The 24559-nt window shown below is 40.7% G+C and overlaps 1 protein-coding gene across 4 annotated transcripts in view; it reads left to right on the top strand.

Annotated features, from left to right (window-relative positions):
- Alg9 (ALG9, alpha-1,2-mannosyltransferase) overlaps positions 1–24559 on the top strand; it is a 56722-nt gene that overhangs the window by 8551 nt on the left and 23612 nt on the right. For 2 of the 4 annotated variants that reach the window (XM_013009674.1, XM_013009673.1), the window contains 7 exons: positions 1079–1166; positions 1338–1443; positions 9981–10103; positions 14670–14824; positions 17290–17419; positions 17871–18018; positions 19204–19333. In XM_013009674.1, coding sequence (XP_012865128.1) covers positions 1079–1166; positions 1338–1443; positions 9981–10103; positions 14670–14824; positions 17290–17419; positions 17871–18018; positions 19204–19333 — 880 coding nt within the window. The remainder of the gene's footprint in view (positions 1–1078; positions 1167–1337; positions 1444–9980; positions 10104–14669; positions 14825–17289; positions 17420–17870; positions 18019–19203; positions 19334–24559) is intronic. The other 2 variants (XM_013009671.1, XM_013009672.1) reach the window with 2 other exon arrangements.

Below are 24559 nucleotides of genomic sequence, written 5' to 3'. Positions count from 1 at the left end.
TCGGGGCTTCATGCATGCTAGGCAAGCATTCTACCACTAAGCCACATTCCCTTTCCTTTTCCCTTTCCCTTCTTTTCTTTTTTTGGGGGGGTGGGCGGTCAGTTGTGGGGCTTGAACTCTGGGCCTGGGTGCTGTCCCTCAGCTCAAGATTAGCACTCTACCACATGAGTCATAGCACCACTTCCAGCTTTTTCTGCTTATTGGTGCTGAGGAATCGAACCCAGTGACTCATGCATGCAAGGCCAACACTCTACCACTGAGCCACCTTCCCAGCCCCCATCTTTTCTTTTTGTACCAAATCCTGGGGCTTAAACTCAGGGCTGGGCACTGTCCCTGAGCTTTTGTGCTCAAGGCTAACACTCTACCTCTTGAGCCACAGCACCACTTCTGACTTTTTTTTGGTAGTTAACTGGAGATAAAAGTCTCATGGCTTTCCTGCTTGGGCTGGTTTCGAACCTTTGTCCTCAAATCTCAGCCTCCTGAGTATCTAGTGGCATGAGCCACTGGTGCCTGGCAAAGCATATTAAAATACTTGTTGTTATGATTAATCCTAATTTAAATGGTAACTATTAAATATCTACCTATTAGATTTATAAATATTCTTTAATCATAGAAAACTCTGAGAATTACAGTCATTAGTGCTTTAAGAAAGGGTTTGAGTAATTTGTGTTGAGATTATGCATCTCTTGTATCCAGGCCTTTTTGACTACAGCTGATTTTCTCACTTTCTACTTTGTGCTGTGCATTTTCCTGCTACTCAGGCTAAAGATCTGTTTCCTTCTTTTTTGCTCTAGTATCTTGTACACCATGTTCAAGGGAATCTCTGGTTTCTTTTAACTGATATATTTGAAATGTCCATTACACAGTAGCTCACTATTTGTTTCCTGAGTGTCTGTGGCATGATTAGCTCTAATGGGTCCAATGAAGAGAAGATGTACTTTCACATACCAGCTTTCTTCCCTTTCTGTCACTGGTAGAGATATTTTATTCTCAGTTCAGCATAGTGTGTGTGCGTGTGAATGAGATTGATCTATAAATATTTTATTTACCTCCTACTTTCGTTTTTTCTGTTAAATAGTTTGCCAATTGCCTTTGATTTGCTGGTCATGAAACACAGGTGGAAGAGTTTCCTTCGTTGGTCACTAGTGGCCCTAATTCTCTTCCTGGTGAGTTTTCTTTTTTGTTTTGTTCTCATGTTATGATGAAAGCAACTTCTGATGTGGGAAAAGAAAACATTCAGAGTTCATTTTGTTTTACATTCACAAGTTTATCTATTAACATGTTGAGAATAATCCCAGAAAAAAACTCTAATTGTTGTGTGTGTGTTGTTGTTTTAGGTGCCTGTGGTGGTCATCGACAGCTACTATTATGGGAAGTTGGTGATTGCCCCTCTCAACATTGTTTTGTATAATGTCTTCACTTCTCATGGACCTGATCTTTATGGTAAGTTTTTACAAAATCTGGGGAAGGGTTAGAAAGTAGCTTAATGTATCAGGGCTTCAACACTTTAATTCAGCTGTCTTATTTCATCAAATACAGTTTGTCTTTGCTGGAAGTCTTCTTACTTAAAAATAGAATGACATTTGAATGGAGCACAGTGATGACAGGTAGCTACTACTACTTCCCTTTGATTATGTGATACTCAGATACTGGCTCTCTATCCTCCTATTGATTATTTCTAGTTTTAGAGTTAGAATTTTGAGGATGGTTGGGTGTACCACAGCTTTTGATGCTTCTCCCCTCCCTCCTAAAAGTTACTTTTTTCTCTTGTTAGAAAATCCAAGTAATAGGACTGGGAATGTGGCTTAGTGGTAGAGTGTTTGCCTGGCATGCATGAAGCCCTGGGTTCCATTCCTCAGTACCACATAAACAGAAAAAGCCAGAAGTGTTGCTGTGGCTCAAGTGGGTAGAGTGCTAGTCTTTAGCAAAAGAAGCTCAGGGACAGAGCCTAGGCCCTGAGTTCAAGCCCTAGGATTGACAAAGCAAAAAAAAAAAAAGGAAAATCCAGGTAACAAAAAGAAAATAATCCAACCCCATCATATTATTTAGCTAATTAATATTTGGGAGAATACTCCTCCATATAATGTCTATGCATATACACATTTGATGCCACTTTTTTTCTTTTAAACATGCATATTTAGTATCGTGGATTAGAGGAGAAAGTTTGGAAATCTGCAAGGTGTAGCAAATGAGAATGGAGTCAGTGAAAGAGGGTTGGTGGCTTGGTCAGTTTAGTGTTAAGAGAAAAATTGAATGCCTTTAGTTTGAGGTGAATACTGTACCCCATCACCACCTTTCTCCCGCGTCCCTTTTGTTTTACTTGACTTCTGAGGACATTAGAATGAACAGTTATAGGGAATGAGCTAGATATCTTCCCATTAAATTAGCCAAATCAGTAAATATTTTGCAAGGGAGACACTTTTTAACATTAAATAGCTAGGTGCCAGTGGTTCACACCTATAATAAATTGTAGCTACTGAGGAAGCTGAGATCTGAGAATCATGATTCAAAGCCAGCCTGGGCAGGAAGGTCTATGAGACTCTTATCTCCAGTTAATCACCAGAAAACTGGAAGTGGTGGTGTGGTTCAAAGTCATAGAGTGGTAGCCTTGAGCACAAAAAGGCTCAGGGAAGTGCCAAGGCCCTGAGATCAAGCCCCAGAACCTATAATAATAAATAAATCAAATAAATATAGCTTCTTCTGTTTTAATCTTTTGGGGATCCTTAGACTTTTCTATATATATGAATGTCCTGATTCTGCTACAAAGCAATCGATATTCTCTCTCTTCCTTCCTATAAATTTGTGATGTTGCCAGCCCTTTCCATGTGCCTTGGCCACATTGCTAGTAGATTCAATAGTTTGCCTGAGGAGCTTGAAAGCAAGAACCTGAATGAGATACTTGAGCTTCCTGAGATTTAGAGAATATTATCATCTTAGGTGGCAAGTAACAGGCTAAAATAGTGTTGTATTCAGCGAATTGAATTCATAAACCACATAGTTGAAGAGCAGTTGTTAAATGAAAGAACTTTAAAAGACTCCTTTTTATTTCCTAGATTCCCAAGGATAGATGAAAAGCCTCCAGTTCTAAGCTTTTGCCTCTAGATGTCTCTCTTCAGCCAGGAAAAGTTGGCAAATTTAAATTGCCCATTGTTTTTGGTTTACTTGTAAAATTTTATTTGACTTCTGGAGACAATAAAACCAATAAAATATGGGTTGTGTGGTAAATACTGATTTAGATGTATCCCATTCTATATGGAGGAATAGATTGAGTTTGTGTTAATCCTGAAAAATTGGCTTCTCCATTTTCATAAATAATTTATTAGATGTTGATTGTTGTTGTTGTTGTTGTTGTAGGGCTTGAACTGAGGGCCTGGGTGCTGTCCCTTAGCGTTTTTGCTCAAGGCTAGCACTCTACCACTTTGAGCCACAATGCCACTTCTAGATTTTTGGTGGTTAACTGGAGATTGTTAGGTTTTTTAAAAAGAGGTAGCCGAGTAAGAACAGCACCAGCACGCACGTGGTATTCAGGTAAGGGTAGGTTTATTCAGTAGACCTGCTGGGACCAGGCAAGGTTTGCACTCCACGTGGCTGGGAAAGAGAGGAGAGAGAGCAGAGAGAGCTAGAAAAGAAGAGCAAGAGCAAGAGAGCGTCTGGGCCTGGGCTAGGCCTTTTGTAGGGTATGGGCGGGGAAAGGTGTGGCCACATCAAATTCAGATGTGACCTCAGCGGATGCAGATGTGACCTCTTCCAGGTGTCCCAGTTGCCTAGGTAACGCAGGTACTGGGTGGAGACTTTGCTGCGAGGAGGGTGGAGTCTGCTTGCCATCCAGGGGCGGACCTTACAGAGATAGACTTTTCCTGCCTTGACTGGCTTTTTTTTTTAAGAAAAAAAAAACTTTATTTCATTTTTGTGGACTGGTTTTGAACTTTGATCCTTAGATCTCAGCCTTGTGAGTAACTAGGATTACATGAGCCACCGACGCCTAGCTGATGTTGATATTTTGATTGCTTGTTTATAAAAACCTTTTGTGAGGGTTTATAACAGGGCTGTATTTTCTCTGGCCTCTTTAGGTTGGTGAGGCTTTTTAATCTACGTAGTGATCAGATAGATGGAGACAGTAGGGAAGGAGAATCAATTTTGGTGTGAGTTTGTGTTTTTAGTATAATGGTGGTTGGTTAGGCCTTAGCACAGTCTATGGTCTTTCCATGGACGGTGGCATTTGCTATTCCATTCAGCCATGTTTTACTGAAAAAGAGTCTTTGGGACTTTTTCTTTCCTACTTTGATGACCTGCTATTTTAGATAAAAAATAAGTTTGTTGGGACAGTGGGGATTGTTACATGGGCCACAATCAGGACTACAGCTAGAATGCTGTAGTCAGCTGCCTTTAGGGAGCTGCTCCTTGCTAGTAGTCATTTTGTGTTTTTACCTTATCTTTGAATCTGACAGTTTCTTTTTCTTCTGATTTTCATTTGTGGAAAGAGTATTAACTTTTTTTTTTGTGTGTAGCTTACTTGGAGAATATTGTTTTCATCTTAGAAGTAGAATCCCCTATATATTCTAGGTTTACAGTAAAAAAAATTGTTGACAATGTATGAATGAACAAATGAATAAATGGATGAGTGAATTCTTGAGTGCCTTAATTGCAGTTGTGTCCCAGAACCACCTTGGTTAGACATATTGTGGTGCTGGCTTGGACATTTCTTGATACCAATTAAGATGAACAGATGTAAATATTTTGTGAACATTGCTTCCATTTGGTAAATGGCACGAGTCTTTTATCCTATACGGTTGTCAAATAATGAGACAGTGTGTCTTCTGTCTTAGAAACTCAGCTCTTCCTGCTGCTTAAATGTTTGATACTAGCTTACATTATACTGGCTATTTTATGAGTTTCTTGGTCTAGATGCCCCATTAAATATGTTAGATACACACTTTATCTGGACATTAAAAATGTCTTGTACTGACCGTTTCTGTATACATCTTTTGGTGCCATTTCTTTTGTACAAGTACAAGCCTACTTTCTGCACATATAGATAGACTTCAGTTAAAGAATCACTGAAGCTGGATGCTGGAGGCTCATGCCTGTAATCCTAGCTACTCAGGAGGCTGAGATCTGAGGATTGTGGTTCAAAGCCAGCCTGGGCAGGAAAGTCCATGAGACCCTTATCTCCAATAAACCACCAGAAAACTGGAACTAGAGCTGTGGCTTAAATGGTAGTGCTTGGCCTTGAGCTGAAGAGCTGCGGGACAGTACCCAGGCCCAGAGTTCAAGCCCCACAACTGACAAAAACACCTTTTTTTAAAGAATAATTGAATAAATTGCCTTTGAGCACTTGCTTCAGGCCTTTAGAAAGCTGCAGAAACACAATAATTAATGGAACAGTATATTAGGTGCTTCAGGATGGTAGGGAGCAAATCCTTCTGCTGGTATTAGGAAAGGTGTGAGGTCTGTGCCCAGGAGGAGGAGTAGGTATTTGCCTAGAAAGTGCTGGAATGGGGTACACTTCAGACGGATTATCATGTGTAAAGACTGCTGAAGAACAAAGATCAAGTAGTGGATTATTCTCTTAAACATTACTTTTACAGGTTTGATTGAATTTTTGGTGGAAACTATTCTAGTATTATGAACATGTCTTCAGTCTCTCCATTACGATTGTTTTATAAATACTTATTTTCTCCATTATTCCTAGTTGAATCAGTTTGTCTACATTTTGGGGACTAGATAACATACCATTTGTGTGTGTGCGTGCATGTACGTGTGCACACGCCTGTCCTGGGGCTGAACTCAGTCCCTGGTTATTATTCCTGAGCTTCTCTTGCTCAAGGCGAGCACTCTACCAGTTGAGCCACAGCTTCACTTTTGGCTTTTTTGATAGTAAATTGGAGATAAAAGCCTCACAGACTTCCTTGCCTTGAGCCTTAGATCTCAACCTCTTGAGTAGCTAGGATTCCAGGTGTGAGCCACTGGTACCTCACTTATCACTAGCATATCTTAATGATATTCCCCACGTGAGCTGACTTCTTTCTTTTGAAGTAAAGGAAAAGGAGTGCCTCTTCACAGATATTAGTTACAACTTTCTGTTTATTGTGTATTTTGTGCCAGAAATTTTATGTACTGTCTACTTTCCCTCCCCCAAATTCTGTGAGATAGGCATTATTTATCCTTCTTGCCCTGTGAGAAAGCTGAGCTGATAGTGAGGAACCCACCATCCAAGGTAAAAATTAAAAAATACTTAAAAAAATAATTACAGGGACGGGAAGAAAGCCCAGAGCTGTCTCACTCCCACGCCTGCAGCTTTTCTACTGAAAGCACCCTTAGTAAACCAACACAACCAACAATTTGGCCACTGTGACAGGACAGGAAAATAAGCTTGCAAAAACAGGGAGCATGTGTTGAGAGTAGCAGAGGTTCAGATTTGACCCAAGGAGTGGATGAAGTTAACTTTTGTAGTTCTGTGCATTGACTTAAAGGGTGATCAGGCACGGGGAGCCTGTGGAGGGCTGGGATAGCAGAGCGACATGCATACTGGCAGGCATTTCACATGGGAGTGTTCAAAGGAAGAGTGGACTAAGTAAATAATACTTAGCATTTAGGACATTTAGAGAGTTAGAGTAGTGTAGACTAAAATTGCAAAGTCATGAACAAATATCTCTTTAAGGTCAAAGATTAGCAGGTAAAAGTTAGCACAGTAGAGAGGGAAGTGATTGATTTTTGCCTCTGGTAACATTTCAAGGACTCAGATATTGATGTCCATGAGTATTTTTGTCTGGTGGTACATGCCTTGGCAAAGGTTTTATAGGGCCCTTATGGGAAAATCCCTGAGGTAAGACAGAAGGTTTACTCAGGGATACCACTCTGAAGCTTAGCTTGGTGCCAGTGTTTTATCAACGTCTTTCAGGTCATGAGACAGGAAGTTTCAGAAGGTGAAGGTGAATTGCCTTGTTAGAAGGCTAGCTGTTACCTCCTTTTGCCCCAGTGGAGTGGAGGGGGAAGGCCCAGGAGGTGTCCTGAGGCCTGCTTAGAGTTGACTCAACATGAGGCAGAACTATTCTAGAGCCTCTTCTCCTTTGTTAATCATTTCTGTGGAACCTTGCTGGCTTTTCCCTCTTGGTGGTTCAAATGTGACATTTATAAGGATGATTTATTATAATTTAGTTCCTGCAGCTTTATAAAATTACAGCTCTGTGAAAAGGTTCCCCTTCGTTCAGTCTGTGGGACAATCAACATTATTCCTTCTCTTTTTAGCTTTTTTTAAAAGCCCCCCATAGCTCATCTGAGTAAAAGGAACTGAGGTACTTTCCATAAAGAGGGAGATGGGTGAGTCACTCCCCTGCAGATTCTGCTGCCAGCTTGCTCTCTCACCTTACCTTTTGCACAGTTCAGTGCTTAGCTTGCCATTCAGATGTGCTTTTTCTACAATGTTCAGCTTTGATGCTTTGTGAGCATCAGCATTGAGCAACTCCCTGGATAGAGATAAAAGTTTATGTTCCATTTGCCCCCCTAAGGCAGTGTCTTACCAAGTAGAGAACACTAGTCAACAGAAGTGTCCTCTTTGCCCTTATTTTTAAGACTGGCCACTTGAACTTTCTTCACTCTTGGCTTATTCTCAGGTTTTTTGCTCCATTCTCCAGGGAAAGAGTAGTCTGTTACGAAATGTTTACAGCCTTGTTGGCAACTTGATTTCGGCCCCCCCAATACATAAAAATGATTGAGTTTACCAACTTAATTCTTTTGGTTCTATATCCCAGAGTATATAATATCTAGATGAAAACACATCATACAGCAAGTTGTGGTGGCGACAAGTACTAGCTAGAAACTAAGGAGCTTCTCTGAAAAAGCAATCTGTATTTGCAAATATCAGAGAAAAAGACTTTTCTGTGGAGGCTGTGCATCTGTGATGCATGATACAAAGGATGCTCCCCTTCTCTCTGCTTATTCATTCTTTTTTTTTTTTTTTTTACAGGCTCAGATTTCTAGAATTCTGTTAAGAAAAAAGGCCTGTCAGAGGTTGATAGCATTTCATCCATCCACATAGTGGGTCAGGAGAGGGTGATGGAATGCTTACCTTTCCAGAAGCTTGATTCTAACTAGAAAGCTCAGTTTATGCAATATGTTGTTAAATGTTAATATTCATAGCAGACGAATACCTCTGTTTTGTAACTAAACCCATCTTTTTATGTAAACTAAACAGTTAAATAGAATGAAAGATTAAAAATGTCTCTAATAATGCCAGGTGTGGTGGCTCATGCCTGTAATCTTAGCTACTTAGGAGGCTGAGATCTGAGGATCATGGTTCAAAGCCAGCCGGGGCAGGAAAGGCTGTGAGGCACTTATCTCCAGTAAACCACTAGAAAACCAGAAGTGGCGCTTGTGGCTCAAGTGGTAGAGCGCTAGCCTTGAGCTGAAGAGCTGAGGGACAGCCCCCAGGCTCAGAGTTCAACTCCCACGACTGACCAAAAAAAAAAAGTCTCTAATAAATATATCCTTGGACAGTGCCTCTGCTCCTAACAACCTCAGTCATTGTATTTATCATGTACCCTGCCTACTTAAGGTACTCCCTTCCCTTTTACTCCTCCTCTAAGTATTTCTTGAATTAGGACTTTGGTTCCTAATCTTCTTTTGTTTCGCAAGCTGCAGAAATGCCAGGGTTTTTGTTGTTGTTGTTGTTGTTTTCCTGAAGACTCCTCTATCTCCTGATTGCCCTTTATTTTTGTAGGTTGTGGGGCTTGAACTCTGGGCCTGGGTACTGTCCCTCAGCTCTTCAGCACAAGGCTAGCTAGCACTCCACCACTTAAGCCACAGCAGCACTTTCAGTTTTGTGGTGGTTTATTGGAGATAAGAGTCTCACAGACTTACTTGCCCGGGCTGGCTTTGAACTGAAGTCCTCCGATGTCAGCCTCCTGAGTAGCTAGGATTACAGGCGTGAGCCACCAGCATCTGGCTTCTGATTGCCCTTTCAGCGATGTGAATCACAGAAAATTGCTGTGGTGCAAGGAGGGTGTCAGACAGTGATTAAACCCTCGCATGTCGTTCACACCTGATGGAAGAACCTGCAAGCTGGCTCAATATTCTGACTTAAGGAGTGTGAATTAAAGGGTAAAAATGTGTATGAAGCTTGTGTTTTCTGTCAGATTGCTTCATTCTGAGTCCTTCAGGCCTCTGAGCAGGGCTTGGGTCTCTGAACATGAACCATAAAAACATGAGTTGTTGCTTTTTGTGATGCTAGAAAGTAAGTAATCCCTACAAGCAGATGAGAACAAAGTGGAAGAGACTGAGTAGCTCCAACCAAGTTTCATTTATTAGTTTCTCTTGGTCTGCAGAATGCTGAGAGAGTAATTACATTCAAATGGCAATTTGTTGTAGTTGTTGTTGCTTGTTTTTGTTTTTAGCTCTATGTGATCCTGTGTTCTTAAGCTATTTAAATTGTTTGGTGGTTTCAGAAAGTATTATTCCTGTTTAGGTATGGTACTTCAGGCTAGGTAGGGTGAAATTTTTGTCTTAGTGTATTTGTCTCTCATAACAAAATGCCTGAGTCTGGGTGATTTATAAAGAGCAAATGCATTTTTCATGGTTCTGGAGACAAGTATAAAATCAAGCCTTTTGCTAATTTGGTGTCTATTTAGGGCTGTGTCTCTGCTTCTAAATGGTCCCTTGTTGCTTTATCCTTTGGAAAAGAGGAGCTCTATGCCTTTGTAGTAGAAGAGCAGAAGATAGAGTATATTTTCTACAGATAGGAAATATAGCTGAACATTTAAAACTTGATTTCTATATAAAGCATCTTGACCAAACTTCTTTCTTCCCATCTTCTGCTCTTATGCTTCCTGTGTGTGGCTGAGAGTGAAAAGGGGTAGCCACGTCTCTCATTCTTTACTTGGGGTGCTGGATCCTTCATGTTAATTGAACAGGGATCATGAAGAGTCAATACTGTGGGTATTGAAGACACCATTAATGGCTCCTTACCTTTTTTTTTTCTTTAGGTACAGAACCCTGGTACTTTTATTTGATTAATGGATTTCTGAATTTCAATGTAGCCTTTGCTTTGGCTCTTCTGGTCTTACCACTGACTTCTCTTATGGAATACCTGCTGCAGAGGTTTCATGGTGAGTAACTCAAAAGATGGTGTTTGGGGAGGAAAAAGCCAACTAGTAAGAAATGCCAGTACATGAACAAGAGTTATTCTCCATTTTCTTTCTATAGAAATGGTTGGCTCTGCTGACTTTTTCAGTCTGTATTTATAGGTTATTTGGACTTATCTGAAAAATTGGTTAGTTTTATATTTCTTCAAGAGAGGAAGTTATTATAATTTACCCAATCATCCAGGAAAGCAAACATATTTATAAAATCTTAAAATGACAAGCCTGTACAAGTCTTCAGTCTTGTAAAGAAGTATGATAATCCATGCTAGAAGCAAACATGCTTTAAGAAATTATTCCAACTAAGAATTTGAAAACAAACACATAGGAATTCCTTGAAATGGATAGTGAAATAGGGAGAAGCTCTGAATTTCCTAAGAAACACGAGTCTTCTCCGGGTGCCATTTGTTTGGTTTCCTGTGGAAGGTTTGGTGTGTCATTTGTTTTACTTGCTCTGGTTCTGTACTGCACAGCTGGTGTTTTCTCAAGTTGTCGTGGCTCTGGTGCCTACTGTTTCTTGAATGGAAGACAGATTTGAGCAGAATTCATATGGGCTTTGGAAAGATTTAACTTCAGACTTGTCAATCTGATTTGGATGCCATATGATTGATTCCTGTCCAGCCCACCCTCAGTTCTGCTTTTATTGTTCATAGGGGAGTTTTCTTTGTTAAATGTTAAAATCTTAATTTTTTTTTAGGACTCTTGTTTTAACATAAGCATATTTCCATTGTTCTAACAAAATTAACCCTTTAAAATAATCTAATACCTGTCGAAAATCAGATTTTCTATATTGTGTGGAAAAGCAGGAGACATAATCACAGGTCATATAGAATTTGATGTTACTTTTTTTTTTGCCCCTCTTGGGACTTGAACTCAGCCTGGATGCTGTCCCTGAGCCTCTTTGTGCTTAAGGCTAGTGCTCTACCACTTGAGCCACAGCACCACTTGCAGCTTTTTTTTTTTTTAAGTAGTTTATTGGAGGTAAAAGAGTCTCATGGGGATTTCTGCCCAGGCTGGCTTTGAACTGTGATTCTCTCTCAGCCTCCTGAGTACCTAGGATTACAGGTATGAGCCACTGTCACCCTTCTGATACTACATTTTTTAAAGCTTTGTATGATGCCTCTTGTTTTATTTTTCTTCTAAAGATTTTTAAGCCAGATATTCATCTTACCTAGTGTCCTGAATTTTAGATTCAGCTATTTTCTCTCTTGAGGCAACTAATTCCTCTATCCCTTGTATTCTCCTCTCCTCTCCTTTCCTTTCCCTTCTTTCCTGTTTTTTGTTTGTTTGTTTGTTTTTTCTTAAGTGCTGTATTTTGGACTTTGGGCCTTGCCTTTGCTAAGCAGTTACTCTACCTCTGGGTCTTTTTGCCTTATTTATTTTGCAAATTGGGTGTCACATTTATGACCAGGCTGGCCTAGCCCTCAGTCCTCCTATGTACCCTCCCCACATAGGATGACAGGTGTGAACCATCTTATCCAGCTTTATTTGGTTGAGGTGAGGGTCTCACAAACCTTGCCCAGTGTGGCCTCAAATTGCAATCCTTCTCATCTCTTTTTCTTGGTTAGCTAGGCTTGCAAATGTGAGCCTCTGTATCTGGCTAACCTCTTGCTTGCTTGCTTGCTTGCTTCCTTCCTTCCTTCCTTCCCCCCTCTCCTCTCTCTCATTCTTTCTTTCTCTCTCCTTTCTCTCTCTCACTCTCTCTCTTTCTCTTTCTTTTTCTTTCTTTCTTTTTTCTTTCTTTCTTTCTCTCTCTCTTTCTTTCTTTCTTTTTCTCTCTCTCTCTCCCCCCCTCACCCACACCTCTGTCTTTTTCCTGCAAAAAGCTTTGTTTTCATTTGGTCCAAGGCTTGGGAAAGACTTCAGGATGGTTAGTTAGGAAGCCCAGTGGCTAGAAGGAGAGACTTTCATGGAAACACTAATGTCAAGTGAGGCAGTGATGGCCCTCAAAGGCTGCTTGACTCTGGGGTCTTCTAGTCCTTGAGGGTGAGATGTTTGAAGAGATACTCTCCTAGTCTAGCCCGAGGGGCTGCCAGCCTGTAGAGGTTGGTTAGATGACCGCTCATCTTCTTGATGAGCTTCACCTATTCATCTAGGAAGTAGTTCTCCAGGAAGTCACAGAGATGGGGGTCTGTGCCAGCAGAACCCAAGACATGAAGATCCAGAATGGCTTTGTTCAGGTTCTCCAGGGCCAGGGCAGCTTCCATGACTTCCACAGCTTTACCCTACTCAATCTTGAGAAGGCTTCTGTACATCCTGGAGCAGCGCATGGCCACCATGTTGGTCTGCATCTTCAGGGGACAGTGGGTGCCCTCTCACTTCTCTGCCAACTTGCAGAAGAAGTGTCCCACGCCGTCCAGAGCCAACATCGTGGCGATTGAAATAGTAGCCCAGAGAGAATTACGTGTAGGAGGCCTGCAAATGCAAATTGACCAGCAGCGGACGGCAGCCTCCACCGCAGTGGAATAATTCTGATGAATCTGCAAGGTCATGGCTAGCCATCGATCCAGAGCTAATCACAAAAAAAGGTGGAGTTGGTTGGAGACTGGCAAGAAGATAAGGGTCAGTGGAGAGGAGATTCAGAGGCAGTTGGTGATGGAAAACAAACACTGTTGAAGCAAGACACAGACTAGTGGGACTGGCACCTGCTTCTCCTCCTTTGTATTCCTTAAGGGTTACTTTTTCTTGATAGTGCTGAACCACAATTTAACCCTGCATACTGTAGACATGGGGGACTCTAGGGGGCACTGTGCTTCCACCTTTAGACAGCATTTTTCATACACTTTTGTTTTCACTAATGTAAGCACAGTAGGAGATGCCTTCACTGTGGGTTGTAGTTATCACTCAGTGCTCCTGTACCTAACCACAGGAACTTTCCAGCAGTGCTTGGATTTCATTGTTATTCTTTTCATTCTTTTCTATGCTTTAAGCACATTTTGTTTTGAGATTCAGAATGGATAGGTATTAAGAAGAGAAAACTTAATTAGAAAACTTTATAAGCCTACTTCTTTGAAATGTTCTTATATTTAACTTGAAACAAATGGCTACCAGGCTTGGGGAAACATACCTGTAACCTCAGCACCCAGGAGAGTGAGATAGGAGGATCATGAGCTCCAGGCTAGATATGACATAATGAAACCCTATCTCAAAAAGCAAAACTTAGCGGGGTGCTGGTGGCTCATGCCTGCAATCCTAGCTACTCAGGAGGCTGAGATCTGAGAATCACAGTTCAAAACCAGTCCAGACAAGAAAATCCATGAGACTTATCTCCAATAAACCACTAGAAAACCAGAAGTGGTACTGTGGCTCAAGTATAGTAGAGTGCTCGCCTTGAGCTGAAGAGCGCAAGGACAGCGCCCAAGCCCAGAGTTCAAGCCCCAGGACCAACAAAAAAAAGAAAAAGAAAAAAAGCAAAACTTAACAAAATATCCCACCCCAACCAAAATATTCTTTTTTTTTTTTTTTTCGGTTGTGGGGCTTGAACTCTGGGCCTGGGCGCTGTCCCTCAGCTCTTCAGCTCAAGGCGAGCGCTCTACCACTTGAGCTACATCGCCACTTCTGGTTTTCTGGTGGTTTATTGGAGATAGGAGTCTCACAGTCTCTCCTGCCCGGGCTGGCTTTGAACTGCGATCTTCAGATCTCAGCCTCCTGAGTAGCTAGGATTACAGGCGTGAGCCACCAGCGCCCGGCACCAAAATATTCTTAAACTAAAACAAATTGATTTGTAGCTTGATGAAAAGTGTTTGAGAATCCAACTTTTTCTTCTTTTGATCTATGTCTTAATTGGTATACAGATAAAAGGATTAATGCTTAAACAGAACACAGGAATTAAGACCCAGGGAATGGGTTTATGTTATGTTTTTGGTTACCCTCAGGAATCTTTAATCTCATGGAAGGACTGTAGGAAGAGAAGGCCTTTCCTTTTTTTTAATCAAACGTAGTATATTTACTAAGTTCTATTTTATGGCTTTCATATATGTCTGGCCAAATCCAGTATTGTGCCTCCCTTTAAATTTTGGATCTCTTGGATTGTCTAGAGAGTACACTATTTCTTGTCTTGATTACATTGGAGAAAGTGTGAACACAACTTGAAACATGATATGGGATACGCTATAGTGGTCTCCCAAGTTTAAGATCAAGAGAACATTGAGGTTGGACACCTTGTATTTTGTAGAATGGGAACTTCTTTGTACAACTACTTAAAGATAATAATAAATGTTAAAAAAAATAAAAGAGAACATTGAGGGCTAGGAATGTGGCTTAGTGGTAGAGTGCTTGCCTAATATGCATGAAGCCCTGGGTTTGATTCCCCAGTACCACATAAACAGAAAAGGCCTGAAGTGACACTGTGGCTCAAGTGGTAGAGTGCTAGCCTTGAGCATAAGAAGCTCAGGAACAATGCCCAGGTGCTTAGTTCAAGCCAGCCCCAGGTGGGGAGGGGGATGGGCGTGGAGAGAGAGAAAGAACATTGAAATTAAGTATGCTGTTTTATTCTAATGTGATGAAAGGTGGATATTTTTCTGTGTCTTGCAGTGCAGAATTTAGGCCATCCATATTGGCTTACCTTGGCTCCAATGTATATTTGGTTTATAATTTTCTTCATCCAGCCTCACAAAGAGGAGCGATTTCTTTTCCCTGTCTATCCACTTATATGTCTCTGTGGTGCTGTGGCTCTTTCTGCACTTCAGGTGAGTTTCAGGGAAACATATGTGTTCATTCTCTTATATTTACTGCATAACTTGCTCACAAAGCTTAAAGGCAAATTACAGTGTGTGTCCACCCATGATAGTTTGCCTATAACATTAAGCCTGATTCAGATCATATTGTTAAAGTTTTATGTGTTACAAAGCTGTTTATCATACTTTATTTGCTTATATTTGTGTAGTAGTTTGTCTCTTATCAATAGTAATCTGGTTGCTAGTAAAGATGTATTTTTTTTGTCTATTCACTAATTTATTAGCTCTATAGATTTTACTGAATACCTAATGAGAATGAAGTACTCTTTTAAGTATCAAGAGCAATACAGCCAGGCCATTGTTGGCTCGTGCCTGTAATGGTATTTACTTAAGAGGCTGAGATTTGAGGATCACGGTTCAAAGCCAGCCTTGGCAGCAAAGTTTGTGAGACTCTTGTCATCAATAAACTACCAGAAAAGCTGGAAGTGGTGCTGTGGCTCAAGTGATAGAGTGAGTGCTAGCTTTCAGCAAAAAAGGAGCTTAGGAACAGGGCCCAAGCTCTGAGTTCAAGCCACAGGACTGGCACTTAAAAGAAAGAAAAATACAAACATGAGCAAAACCTAAAGTTTTGTCCTTAAGGAGTTCAAAGAAAGACCAGCAGGCAAATATTTAGACTCAAGACATGGAAATCACTTTACCTTATACAAATGCCTTCATAGTATCATGCATTTTAATACTGGATCTTAGGCAGGATATACATTAATTTTAAACATAAGACATTGACTGGGCTGGGAAGGTGGCTCAGTGGTAGAGCTCTTGCCTTGCATGCATGAGGCCCTGGGTTCAATTCCTCAGCACCACATAAGCAAAAGAAAAAAGCCAGAAGTGGCGCTGTGGCTCAAGTGGTAGAATGCTAACCTTGAGCTGAAGAGCTGCGGGACAGCGCCCAGGCCCAGAGTTCAGGCCCCACGACCGGACCCCCAAAAAAAAAAGACATTGACTTTTTGAAAGTTATTTACTCAGATATAAAAATAAAACACAGTAATAGGAGGTAATATTTGTTATGTACCATATGTTAATAATTCTCACTGTTATAATGGGACTGTAATTATGCTCATTTATTTTTTGAAATTTTTATTATAAAAGTGATGTATAGAGAGGTTACAGTTATATGTCAGGTAATGAATGCATTTCTTTTTGAATAGTGTCATCTCTTCCCTCATTTTCCCAGAGTTTTTCTTCCTGACCCCCATCCCCAGTTATACTGAGAAAAATGAGACAGAAAGGTTAAGTAACTTGCCTGAGGTGATAGACCCAAGACGTGATGATAAAGGTGCATTTTCAGTTCACCATATGGACCACCTGATGGTGGCCCTGAGTGGAGCTAACAGCATGTCAGCTCTTCAGCTACCAGATCAGAGTAAAACATGTTAAGACTTTGGCATTCCATTAGACAGCAGTGGGGGACTTTTTGTAATCCTGGGTTAAAACCTGTCCAAGTTGACTCCCTGGCAGTTAATTTTACCCATGTTTTTATATTTCTGTGTATGGCCCAGACATCTTGGGACTTTTTCTTGTCCTCTGCTACCTCTTGATTGACAGGGAACAATTAATAGGATGGATTTTGTTCTTATTTATTGAGAAAGAATTCACAAACCTTATAGTTCCGTACATCTGTTTAAGTCAATTTTTTTTTTAGCATCTTCACATGTATGTATGCAACTGTCAGCACAGTTAATTTTAGAGCACTTTAATATTTAACTTAATATTATGTCATTCATAATATGCAGATATGTGTTGCCATGTCTGTGCCCATTATTTTAGTAGCAGTATATGTTTGTTCTACTTAGATTCCCAAGATGGACTGAGGATATAGCTCAGAGATAGAGTTCAAACTTACCATGCGTGCTCTGGGCTTAATCTCTAGCACTGCTGGTATTGTGGTGAGGTAGGGAAGATGGTGGGCTCCAAGCATACACATATATGTTTTATAATAATCATCTGGTTTGTTACGTAGTTTATTGATAATTACCAGTATTTTTCTAGACATCTATGAAAGGAATCCTTTTTTTCTTATTGTTTGGTCATAAGCCATTTTGTGGACACTTAAAGCTTTGTGGAAACTTGTCGGTAGGGAAAATAAAGGTTAATACCTGTATCAAAAAGTCAAAATACCTTATATATCAAACGAAACTACTAAAAAGCATTTTTGCTGAATTACTAAAAGAGTAAGTTATTGGGACTTTAAAATAATCCTGTGAAGCAAAGTAAAAGTACATTCTTGGCAAGTTGACTGGCTGGGCTGACCTCCAGATAGTGCAGGGGACTTGGCTTTGATCTTAGGATTTGGGCAAGTGCCTGCATCTGCTCAGACCCCTCTGTTTCTACTGCATTTGGGTTTCTGTGAGAGCTCATGATTATATGTATTCTGCAGAGTGTATCGTCTCTTTTGTCAATACAGTTGTCTCTCCTTCTAGAAATGCTACCACTTTGTGTTTCAGCAATACCGCCTGGAGCACTACACTGTGACATCAAGTTGGTTGGCGTTAGGCACGGTCTTCCTGTTTGGTCTCCTGTCTTTCTCTCGCTCCGTGGCACTGTTCAGAGGTAGACGCAATGACCACTGACGAGGCATTTCACTTCAGGGTTCGCTTGTTGCAGAATGGTTTAACTTAACACTGGGAAGGGGCCTTTCCTAAAGAGAGGGCATGTGGACTGCACAGTGGCTGGGGTATGACTTCTGAACCTCAGACTTAAAAAGGAGATTGACAGTTCTTTTTTAGTGTAGTTACACATTTTTTTCCTCTATTGTTTTCCCCCTTTACTTTTAAGGGCTGCTGCTGAAGCTTAAACTTAGGTTGCTAATTGGGGCAAGTTATGTTTGGCAAAACAGGGTCTCTGCTGCAGCCATCTTTCCAACTTCCGGCAGGAGGAGCAGCTTCCTTTACATTCTTTCAGTTTTATGTGGATCACAGCGGGATGTGAATGTGCGTTGTAATTAAATATCCAAATGTCATCTTCCTCATCTTTGGCTTTCCTCCACTGTTCTTTCTTCCAGGTTATCATGGGCCCCTTGACCTGTATCCAGAATTTTACCGAATTGCCACAGACCCAACCATTCACACTGTCCCAGAAGGCAGACCTGTGAATGTTTGTGTGGGAAAAGAATGGTATCGATTTCCCAGCAGCTTCCTTCTTCCAGAGAAGTATGTTACCCTGCAATTCCCAGAACTTAAGATGACAAAATAAAAATGGCAGTTCTGTGGCATGGTCTTCTTCGTTGTTGTTTTGGGTAGGAATTTTTGCAGAAAGTCACTGAGCCATCTTCCATCTCTGATTGCTGAGGATCTGCATTACATTCATTAGACAGGTGCCGTTTCTGGGTATGCACACTGCACTGCCCTGTAACTTCAGGTGTCTGGGCACTTCTGAAAATACTTGGGGCCCTAGGCTTCTGCTAGTAACCCTTCTAAAGATTTATATTTGCAGTTTTATAATTATTTGGTATTAATCTACTTTTAAAAGTCATCTCTTAGAAAAATCTCTCTTCTTAGAAAATAATTCTTTTTTGTACAACAGTGAAAAGGCGCTGGGAAGATGAGGGTTTCTAAAGCAGCTTCATTTGCTCTGTCGTTTTAGATGTGACAGCATATGCCTTGAAATTTCTCATATCTTTCTTAATTTGGTCTTGTTCTGGTGAAGGGAAATTACATTGCTCCATTTGAATACAGGCTTTAGCAGCTTACCTTTATCTGGTGGCAATATCTTGTGCTTAGTAAAGATCCTGTAGCAGGCTGGGGATGTAGCTCAGTGCCTAGGATGTACAAGAGCCTGTGTTTGGTCTCCAGCACTTCACAAAAAAAGAAAAAAGGAAGAAGAAGAAAAAAATCCTGTATCAGTCATTAATGATTAAAACTTGTTTTTTAAGGACTTTGCCCTTTGTCTTGTACATTCAAAATAGTTTCTTAGGTGAAGGTCCTTTGGTGATTACTCAGAAACTTCTCTTGTCAGTACTTCTCTCCTAGTGTATTAAGCAGCTCACCTTCCATTCATTCTTTTAAGATGCCTAATAAATTGCTTTAATTTCACTAGTTCCAATTGAGCATATGCTAATTGGCAATAAATGTGGACACTTTTCTTCTTTTTTGGTAAAATGACCAAATCTGGTTGCAAAGTTTGGTTCTGAGACTGTGGTGAAATAGATTGAGACTTAGTTGTCAGTTTCTCAATGATCTTGGACTTGAGTTGTGACCTTTGCCTCTGTTCCCTGGTTAAGGTTTTAGCAGAAATATATATATTTCTTACAAGTGAAATGTTTTTCGCATGATTTGTTTCAAGTACATTTAGCAACATAATCCCCTGTGTTTTTCTTAATCCCCTGTTTTTGACAGCTGGCAGCTACAGTTCATTCCATCAGAGTTCAGAGGTCAACTACCAAAACCTTTTGCAGAGGGACCACTGGCCACACAGATTATTCCTACTGACATGAATGACCAGAACCTAGAAGAGCCATCCAGATATGTAAGGAGTATATTGTTTTGTTGCTTCTTTGAAAAGAATGCTGCTCCTAAAATCTTTTGGCGTATTATTAAAGGAAAATGAAAATTGCTCAGAAAAAATGATTTCTTCTTCTTCCTCTTCCTCCTCCTCCTCTTCCTCCTCTTCTTCTGCCTCCTCCTCCTCCTCCTCCTCTTCCTGTACCTCCTCCTCTTCCTCCTCTTCCTCTTCCTCCTCTTCTTTCTTCTTCCTCCTCCTCCTCCTCCTCCTCCTGCCTGTTTTACACTGAGAGAGGGTCTCACTTTCTGCCCAGGTACATGCTTGGTCTTGATTTACAGATATTAGTCTTCCCATTATAGTTGGGTTGACAGGCTCACGTTACCATACCCAGCTTCTTTCCACTGAGATGGAATCCCTTGGACTTTGGCTACTTGAGTTGGCAAGAACCATGATCCTCCCATTCTTAGCCTCCCACATAACATGGGATGAGAGGTGTGTACCACCATACCCAGCTATGGGTTGAGTAGAGGTCTTGTGAACTTTTCTGCTTAGGCTGGCCTTGATCAGCAATCCTCCTGTTTGTATCCTTCCAAGTACCTAGGATTACTGGTGTGAATCACTATACCAAGCATAAAGTAATTTCTTTAGAGTGAGGCATAGAACAACTTTTGTTGCGACAGAGTGAACAGAATCATTTTTAAAATTTTCATATTTCTTTTATGTTTTTCTGTGTAAACTACAGCTTCAGTATAACCTCTTAACTTTTGGATGGGCTGGAAAAATTTTTATGGTAAAATCTGAGCTATTCTGAAACATACTGAAACACATAATACTGCTTGGCCTACTAAAATGCTTGGTAGGGAATTTTCAAGTCATCAGTTACTCATCAGTTCCCTTTGACCTAGCTCTTACTATGTTCTGGTTTTAGCACATGAAATAGTCAGGCATACTATTTCCATAGTGAGAGCCATGGAACAATCTTTGTCAGTGCCAAGATCTCCTGCCTACATGTCTTTACACATGCTGAGATCAGGCAAATTCTATTTTGACTCTTTTGAAAGATGATACTTTCAGCATTTAATGCCTATAACTCTTTGGTGGTAAAACAAGTGAGAGTAATGAAGATAATGCTCAGGTCTTTAAACGCATAGCAGTCCTTCCTTTAAGTGATTGAAATATGTTTGTAAATTTGGTATCAGCTCTGGTTCTAAGTCCAGGTTAGTTCAAGAAGACAAAATCATTTTGCTCTCCATCATTTCTGAATATCCTGACTAGCAGTGAAAAACCCCCAAACAGTGCTTTGTTTTGTTTTTATTTTTATGTAGCCTACATAGAAATTGGGATCCTACTATTGCTCAAGTGCCAATGTGTACCACTATGTCCAGCTGGTAGGATTATTTTTATCTGCCCTTTGGCTCTCAATGACAGGTTTTAGCCAGCCCTTTTTCTAGCTAAGTGATTCAGTCTGTTCCTTGTTTGTGCCCTGCATGGGAACTAGGGAAGATGCATGACCTCTTTTATTTCATTGACCTGCTTTACTCTGAATTTACCAGGAATAGGAATGCTTGTGAAGGTCCTCTGGTTTCTCATTTACTGCTTGAAGTATATTACAGAGATAATATTATTTTTCTGTCTCTTTTTTCATGGTAGGGATTTAGTAGCTATTAAACCTCCCATTATTGAGCAGTTGTCATGTAGACTGGCTTATGGTAAGATTTTTGGTAGAATCTATAAACTCAATGTTGCCTGCATGCTTGCTTGCTTGCCTCCTTCCTTCCTTCCTTCTGTTTGAGCTCAATGACTTATGCTTCCCACGCATGTACCCTATCTGCTGAGCCATGGCTCAAGTCTTTTTTGCACTTGGTTATTTTTTTTCTTTCTTTTTGTCTGTTGTGGGGCTTGAACTGTTGGCCTGGGTGCTGTCCCTGCACTTTTCAGTTCAAGGCGAGCACTCTATTGCTTGAGCCACAGCACTACTTCTGGTTTTCTATTTGTTTATTGGAGATAAGAGTCTCATGGACTTTCCTGCCCGGGCTGGCTTTGAACTGTGATCCTCAGATCTCAGCCTCCTGAATAGCTAGGATTACAGGCATAAGCCACCAGTGCCTGGCTTTGCACTTGGTTATTTTTGAGCCATTGTGCCCAACTAGTGTCATCATCCTTTACTTATTTTCCTTCTCTGACTCCAAGACCAGTATCTGATTTGGGAACTAATCAATGATTAGAGATGGGGGAAAAACAGCATTCAGAAGGGAGTTTACAGGGAGAGACGTTTCTCTGACTTTCACTTGATGTTTTTTTCCTCCCCCTCTCATTTTTCTCCTTCCTTGATTGGAAGTTTGATAAATTACCTTACTGGTCTCAGGGTTAATTGTTACCAGTCTTTGAGCATGAATGTATACAGTTTCAAATTGCTATACTTAGAGTATATATAGACCAGAATTCACTAAGAATTTAAGAGGGGGATCCAGGAGACTTTTGGGGGGGGGCGGGCAGTCACAGGGCTTGAACTCTGGGCCTGGATGCTGTCCCTGAGCCACAGTACCACTTCTTGTTTCCTGGTGGTTAATTAGAGATGAGTCTCACGGACTTTCCTGCCATTGTTGGCTTTGAACTGTGATCCTCAGATCTCAGACTCCTGAGTAGCTAGCCTTACAAGCGTGAGCCATTGGCACCTGGTATCAGAAGACTTTTATTGTTGTTGTGGGTCATGGGGCCTGAACTCTGGGCCTGGGTGCTGTCCCTCAAGCTCTTCAGCTCAAGGCTAGCACTCTACCACTTAAGCCACAGCCTCACTTAGGCTTTTTCTGTTTATGTGGTGCTGAGGAATCAAACCCAGGGCCTCATGCATGCAAGGCAAACACTCTACCACTGAGCCACCTTCCCAGCCCCAGAAGACTTTTAAAAACTAATTTCTAGCTTGGTGCTGGTTGCTCAAGCCTGTTATCCTAGCTACTTAGGAGGGTGAGATCTGAGGATTGAAGTCCAAAGCCTGCTGGGGCAGGAAAGTCCAAGAGACACTTATCTCCAATTAACCACCAGAAAACCAAAGTAAAGCTGTGGCTTAAAAATGGTAGACCACTAGCTTTGAGCAGAAAAGTTCAGGGAGAGTGCACAGTACCCAGCCAAAAAAACATTAATTTTCTAAAATCCATCATACTGGCATTTAGAAATTAATTGATTTTTCTAAATGATCTCTAGTGCTTGAATAGCCAAAAAATTTTTCTTGTGAGTTCACATTATAACAGTGCCATCATTTTTTCGCCTGGATTTAAACATTCATTTAACAACTATGTATTTAGCAAGGCTGTATGTGGGACAGGAAAACTGTAAGACAGTCTGTGCCTCCTGGTGGCAACTACTTTTTAGAATCTAGTTGGATGGAGCCTATTTAAAAGAAGAAATGAAAAGCCAGAAAAATACTCTTTTGCTTTCAAAAGTTTCTTCCCAGGCTGCAATGTTCTGATTTCAGTAAAGGATTTTATCATAGGAAGACACTGATTGATGTGTGGCACGTGGTGCAGTGGCAAAAGCACTGATTAGGAGGTGGAGTGGGACTTGGCTGGAGTTGAGCAAAGTGTATTTTCTTTTCAAATGCCTGGGAATTTCAAAGACTAGACTCTCTTCTTTTTTTTCATCTTTTTCTCCATTTGAAATCCAGTTGGAGTGTTTATATTTCAGATTATTCCATTACCTGCCTGCTCATAAATATTTTAGGGTGGCAGAGTTTACCTGGGCCATGAGATCTCATGATGGAAGACAAGTTACCTTCTGCCACTTTGCAAAGGAGGAGAATCTGCAGACTAGAAGCTTCCTCCGCACTGCTGGTGTTGAAGGGTTGGGAAGTTTTTACTGCAGACTCCAACCCTGAGAGTTTTTGTTTCTTTTCCCAGAGAGGAGAAAAAACTATGACAATACTTGTTTTATTACATTCAGTTCTCCTTTGCTCATTCCTCCCCCAAGAAAATGCACACATATTATTATTCATAACTTGATCTGTGTTCCAGACTCTTGGTTTATTGAGAACTGGTGGTTTTGTTTATACTTGTGGTGCCATTAAATTGTCATTCTTAACATATGTTTATTGCTAGGTAAAGTTGATGGTTAGTAAGTTTGTTTGGATTTCCCAATCATTACCCTTTTTTTTCTGTGGTTTAGAGGTGCTTATGTGTGCCTCTACAGAGCTTCTAGTGGGCTGGGAGAAACTAAAGGAAGTTACATTTATTTCAGAATGAGTGTTGAATGCTTGTATTTTACAAAATTTCAAATTAAGGCATATTTTTAACTTCGACAGCTGGCTGATATATAGCCTGTGACTAATGACATGAAACACATTTTTGTTTCATGATCATGTGTTAATGTCACCCTGCAATTTTGTTATTTTTGATGTAAGAAAGAATGATTAAATCTGAAAAAATTTTAAAAATGAGCTCTTTGGTTATACTTAAGGCAGATTTAAATCTAGTTTCTTGATTTTTGAATTGTAGATGATGTGGTTATGGTGAGTGTCCTCAAATTCTGGCAGCATGTGATACTCATAAAATTGAGAGAGGGAACTATTTTTTTCTGCTTCAAATTCAATTAGTATTGCTTTAGCTTTTAGGAGATTACTGATGTCACTGGAGGTTTAAACTGAGAAATCTCAAACTAAAGTATATATAATATACATATGCACATATTACATATAGTAGAACAGCATATATATGTGATCTATATATAAAATATTACATAGAGCAGTACATACAGTATGTCAAGATTTTGTAAGGAAAGATTGGTATTTGCGGAGAAAAAGATCTGACAAGTTGCTGATGATTTCTTTCTTTTAAAAATACTTCTTCACAGCTGGGAAGGTGGCTCAGTGGTAGAGTGCTTGCCTTGCATGCATGAGGCCCTGAGTTCGATTCCTCAGTACCACATAAGCAGAAAAAACTGAAAGTGGCACTGTGGCTCAAGTGGTAGAGTGCTAGCCTTGAGCTAAAGAACTGAGGGACAGCGCCCAGGCCCAGAGTTCAGGCCCCACTACCCAAGGGGGTGGGGGGGGGTGGAGGGGGGATTGTCAGGCACTGGTGGCTCACGCCTGTATCTTAGCTACTCAGGAGACTGAGATCTGAGGATTGAGGTTCAAAGCCAACCTGGGCAGGAAAGTCCCTGAGACTCTTTTTTTTTTTTTTTTTGTCGGTCGTGGGGCTTGAACTCTGGGCCTGGGTGCTGTCCCTCAGCTCTTCAGCTCAAGGCGAGCGCTCTACCACT

Source organism: Dipodomys ordii, unplaced genomic scaffold (assembly GCF_000151885.1).
Source record: "Dipodomys ordii isolate 6190 unplaced genomic scaffold, Dord_2.0 Scaffold10, whole genome shotgun sequence".
NCBI classification, from domain to species: Eukaryota; Metazoa; Chordata; class Mammalia; order Rodentia; family Heteromyidae; genus Dipodomys; species Dipodomys ordii.
Note: the sequence above shows the minus strand (reverse complement) of the source record. Positions and strands in the feature narration are given on the sequence as shown.